This window comes from Borostomias antarcticus (genome assembly GCF_949987555.1).
Source record: "Borostomias antarcticus genome assembly, chromosome: 18".
NCBI lineage: Eukaryota > Metazoa > Chordata > Actinopteri > Stomiiformes > Stomiidae > Borostomias > Borostomias antarcticus.
In genome coordinates this window covers 1,964,254-1,969,796 of record NC_140251.1, presented here as the reverse complement: position 1 = coordinate 1,969,796, position 5,543 = coordinate 1,964,254, and the positions used below count along the sequence as shown (strand labels likewise).

Below are 5,543 nucleotides of genomic sequence, written 5' to 3'. Positions count from 1 at the left end.
CGCCCCCTGGAGGTGAAATGAACTGAAAATCGAATTGTCTAATTCTAACTGACCCCTCAGTCAGCCTTCTTGCGAATAACTATAGAGCAGTGATAGACAGAAGTCCAAAGGAAGTATAGACTATCTATCTTTTTCAGATCAATGTAGACTGTAGATGAAATGAAGGAGACCAGGTCATCCATAGATATAAACGCGTATTTATAACTATCAACTAGGTCTAGCATATTTCTGAATTCCAAATCGCTTTTGACGGTATGGACCTTCGTGCACACCATACTAGTGTGAACATCCACGGAAGTGGAATGAACGTCTCTTGTCTGCAACCTGCTGCGACAAGCGCCTGAGTATGAGATAGACAGGTATAGACGAGAAAGGTGCTTTACATGATTGCATGCGCCCGACATAATCTAAATGGTGATATTTTGCGTAGGCAACTTGCTATTTGAGTAGCTTGCTACGCAGCCCCATCTTTGAGCTCCCTCGCATAATACACTTCTCGAGCATTTAGGGCTAGGTTAACCACCTATCTATCTACTTCATCAAATAATCCCTGGCTTGATATTCCCTGCAGCTCCCAATCACAGATATGGAGGACGAATGGGAGGAAGAGGTAAGAATAATAGGCTACACGTGGCTCGCTAACTGGCTACCATCCATCCTCTCGGATAGGACCACATAGTCCCATCTAGGCGCCAGCTACCGTTTTTACGGGGATGTTAGGTGTCGTGGAGGTGCATATTGACAAAGTGAGGTTAACCCCGTCTTCCCTGTGTATCCAGGAGCAGTTGGTCGTGGTGGAGCTCTCTGGTGTTATCAACTCTGATTTCCTGTCCAAGCGCCAGGGTACATGCAAGATACTGGTGAGTCTTTCACAATGTAGGCCTACAACAAGCAATGACTCTTTCGTTTGTGTTGTAAACACATGTAGGCAAGTTCATTATCATCTCTCCCTGTCCCTCACATGTCCATGTGTAGGACATTGACAGTGACCGGCCCATAATGCAAGTTGGACCATATGTGTTCACAGGGAAGTATGAAGGTAAGCAAAGCCATCATTATGAAGACCCAGAACAAAATGTTGGTATAATGACAAAAGTGGAGAAAGGAGCACTGCCTGGATGCACTGTAAAATATTAAGTTAAAAAAAAGTAACACTTCTATTTTGAACATGCCAGTTCAATAAAGGCATTTTAACTATATACTGGCTGAGGGCCTTGGGTTTTTTGCTTCAGTTTGAAAATGTTGTTGGTGGTAATTGAGTTCATACTTGCAACTCACTGTGGTTGAAGTTTACATGAGTCTCAAGCTGTGTTCGGAATCGCTCCCTATTCACTATATAGTGCACTATATAGGGCGTCAGCCATTTGGCTTGTAGTGTCCGGATTCTCCACTGAATTCACTATTTATTACCCACAATTCACCTTGATTTGCAGGGAACAGTGCATGTACCCTACATGTTCTCCGTTCCCTAGGTAGTTCACTACATGGTGAACCCTATATAGGGAATAGGGAGTGAGGGAACGAGGGAGCGATTCCGAACACAGCTTCAGTCTCTCCTCACTTTTCTCTCTCTGTGTTTTTCTCTCTTCTTTTCCTAATAGATGCTTTGGGGACCTGTGTGCTCTTTCAGGAGGGACAGACAAGTAGTATGTTTCTATTTCCATTGCTTCTCTAAGAAAAAAAAATAATTCACTGATACAGCCCAAAGCTGTCAAGTCTCCCGTTTACCCCGGGAAACTACCCTATTTTACCCTTCTTTCCCGCCATCCTCCCGTTTAAGTAGTTTCCCGTAAATCTCCCGTATTTTAACCCTAATTAAAAAACAAACAAACATTCCTCTCCGGTACTGCAGGTGGTGATGGTGAGGCAAGGCTAGTGGCAGGCAGTACAGAAGCCCGGTTACATGTCACGAGATTCATTCAAATCGACGGCGCGAGAGAGATGGATGGACGTAGACAGAGAAGGCATCCCTGCCAAAAAAAACAAAACCTTGTGTAAATATCTTGACAAATGGGAGACTGATTATCCTTACCTAAAGAAGAGCAGGATCGAACACACTCATGCTTTTTGTAAGATATGTAAAACTGATTTTAGTATCTCACACGGAGGAAGAAATGATGTGAGCCAGTCATGAGAAATCTCTCAAGCATAAGCGCGGTCAAGAAGCCCAGAAACATGCCCAGTCAATGTCAGCATTTGTTACGAGAAACATTACTGAGGCAGATCAGGTCACAAATGCTGAGGTGAAAATGTCATAGCAAAATGTCTTGCTATGTGAAATGAGAAGAACATATGTAAATATTTTACAGTAAGTGAAAAGAAATGTTGCCTAACCCTTAAATAAATGTGCTTAATATATATATATATATATATATATATATATATATATATATATATATATATATACCCTTTGTGTTTTCATTTAGGCTATATAATGTAGGAATGTTCACAGCATTTAAATTTCAACAAAGGTAGGCCTATCAGATTCTGAACACCTAATTGTAGTTTGTAAGTGGTTGACTAGTGGTGATTTTAGGTTTCTTGTGCACTTGTCTTAAAATGTAAGGAGTACTGGAGCTTGGTTGGGGTGGTGGGACGGCCAATGGCGGGGCGCCGGAAAATTTCCCTTATTTTCAAATCCCAGTGTTGACAGGTATGTACAGCCTTGTTCTTCTTGCCTGGTCTCTTCCAGGAGAAGACCCAGAGAGCAGTCCTGAGCTCAAATACAAGTGCCACACAGTGAAAAAGCTAATGATGCAGCGTACATTCCTTGCTGAAAAGAAAATGGGTGAAGACGGCTCAGGTCAATCCTCACACACCTGTACACTCAAACAAGCTCATAAGCTCCTCCACACACAGCCTGTATACATAAAACCTCATACAATAGCTTAACGGGACTTAGTTCACTCGGTTGTGTCTCTCAAAGTGTCTGTTTACGTCCTGCAGGAGGATTGAGTACACCGAGCGAAGGGATGACAGTCGACGCTGTCCCTCACTCCACACAGGCCCCAGAAGAGACACCGAGCCAAGGGATGACAGTCGACTCTGTCCCTCACTCCACACAGGCCCCAGAAGAGACACCGAGCGAAGGGATGACAGTCGACTCTGTCCCTCATTCCACGCAGGCCCCAGAAGAGACAGATCATCTGAAGGACGTGGGAGAGCAGAACACAGAAAAGGAGGACACGAATAAGAGTGTAGAGAGTTGAAAAGACATGGAAACTCTGCTGACATCACTCATAGCCCTGTGACCTGGCCAATGAGGAGCACCTAGAAGCACTGACGGAAGGACGATGAACCTATCAGAGCCTCAGCTGAAGACTGCATACAGAAAAGATGCCCCTTACTTGATGGCCTGGGAAATGAGTGTTCAATTTACCTTGCCCAGTACACATGACAGACTTGTTATTTTGAATGACTTTGGGTTCTCTACACTTGCTCTTTGATAGCAAAAAGTAATCAGTTTAGCCTTACAGTATGCCATAGATTTCCAATGAATTATATCTTTATTGATATGAACACAGAGGAGAAAAGATGATCCCTCTTACTACATCCATAGCTTTAAATTATATATTTAGCCCTATGGAGCTTTAAATTATATGTGTAGCCCTATGGGGGATTTAAATGATGGTATTTTTGCTGGTTGTGTGTCATATGTCTTAAGGACAACAAACAGACAAAAAAAGGTAGGGTGGGGAATGGGATTATAAGTCTGGCATTATAGTACTGTTGTCAACTGTTTATAGGCTAAGGTTACACCATCATTTTCAGAATGTATACCACCATTATGTGTAGTATTTCAATTGATGTTTAAAAAATACATGTATCTACTTGCCGTCTCACAAAGCTTCCTAAAGGGCCAGTGCAGAGTTTTTAGTGACATCTAGTGGTGTGGCTGCACATGCAACCAACTGAAACAAAGTTTTGCTACAGTTTCCGCTTCAACCCAATCAGCAGGGTGATTCAATGCACCACTTGATCCATTTCAATAAACTTGGGACTTAACTCACCCCAGATGTATTTCTTTAAACCAATCACAATTGTCTTGGGCGACACTAAGCCAATGCTGTTTTTCAACATGCCCTTGTAAAATAGGGGGACTGATCTGATTGAAGCAGCTGGAATTGAGAGGTGCCAATCAGAGGCTTATCTCAAAAATGTACGCTCATTTGGCCAGACTGAGCATGAATGTGTTTATTGCCATGTAGTTTTTCAACATACTAGGAATTGGCTTCAGTCAATAGTGCATAACATGGAGACAACATTGGACAGGGTGCAGGGATGAGACAGGACAGTGCAAGAGCAGTACAAAATATTAATCCACAATAAGATATCTGTTAGTTCTAGTTCAGAGCAGCGGGTTCAATGCAATTTGTCATCATGGAAACAAGGGTACCATGTACAATGAAAGGCTTAAAATTACAGCCCTTGTGCCGTGACATTGTTTCGCAATGCCGTGACCCGGATTCGAACCGGGGTTGCTGCGGCCACAACGCAGAGTACTAACCACTATACGATCACGGCGAGCTACCGGGGCTGGTGTTGACACATGTGTGCTGTACTATCACATGTCTAATCAGGCCTCAAGCATGCTCAGAAGAGATCTATGATGACCTGGACCATCAGTGAATGGGTCACAACCTCAGTGGGGATGGTCTGGTGTCCAGGGAAGAGTACAAGAATGTCACATATGGATACACTTGGTACGGGATACACACACACGCATGCTTGGTGTACTTCCTAGCCAGAGTACTGGAACATAATTTGTTGTCTGCATTATAAAGTTATACACTCACACTCAAATACACACGCATAGGCATCCAGCTTCTAGTCCTCTGTGACCTGTAAATGACCCTGACGATGAGCCGAGCACGGCTTCAGCTACACACGGTAAAGAGGCCGGCCGGGAATCTGAATCAGAATACACTTTATTGTCTTACAATGTGAGAAATGTGTCTTGGACACACATATGCTGTAGTAGACAGTCAACACAAAGTCGTTAGTGAAGAGCCACATAGCACCAACAAATAACAATAAATCGGAAGGTCTCTGGTTCAACCCCCGGCAAGGTGCAGAAGTGTCCTTGAGCAAGACAGTGAGGGCTTGGTGTGTCCATAGGCACGAGGCTGCCCCTGGAGGAGACAGACTTGGATGGGAAAATGCAGAGGACAAATTCCAAGGGCAGCACGTGAAAAAATAGCTACACATATTTTAAGAATTTACATTGGTCAAGGCTGTTTATTATAGCGGTTGGATATAATGTCATCCTCACAGTGTGCCAGAAACATATTTATGGGAGGTCCATTGAGATCATGGTCGCTCTTACAATGAAGCCCTGCTATTTCATAGACTATCAATACTCTGCACTCAATCTAATATTCTTTACGTCCAAAAACGTTCACAGAATTAAGGTACAGTTAAGAAAGTGGAAACAGTTTGAATAGTAAACGGCGTTCTTATGTTTATGAATAGACAAAAAGTTCACGATAGTAGTAGGCTAGTTTGAGGACGTGGCGGTTCTAAGCCAATCCAATCACCAATGG

General features: G+C 43.2%; 1 protein-coding gene across 1 annotated transcript; it reads left to right on the top strand.

Moving 5' to 3' along the window:
* The first annotated feature begins 267 nt into the window (after positions 1 to 267).
* On the top strand, positions 268 to 3,967 carry gtf3c6 (general transcription factor IIIC, polypeptide 6, alpha). Its single transcript, XM_084452720.1, has 7 exons — positions 268 to 359; positions 572 to 610; positions 780 to 860; positions 976 to 1,039; positions 1,602 to 1,646; positions 2,693 to 2,803; positions 2,947 to 3,967. The coding sequence occupies exons 2-7, from the start codon at positions 587 to 589 to the stop codon at positions 3,207 to 3,209; spliced, it is 588 nt and encodes a 195-aa protein (XP_084308846.1). The 5' UTR covers positions 268 to 359; positions 572 to 586; the 3' UTR covers positions 3,210 to 3,967.
* The last annotated feature ends 1,576 nt before the right edge of the window (positions 3,968 to 5,543 follow it).

Coding starts and splice junctions, on each gene's coding strand:
- gtf3c6 (XM_084452720.1), top strand. CDS start 587: ATGGAGGACGAATGGGAGGAAGAG. Junction 861..975: donor AGGGTACATGCAAGATACTG/GTGAGTCTTTCA, acceptor GTCCATGTGTAG/GACATTGACAGTGACCGGCC. Junction 1,647..2,692: donor TCAGGAGGGACAGACAAGTA/GTATGTTTCTAT, acceptor GGTCTCTTCCAG/GAGAAGACCCAGAGAGCAGT.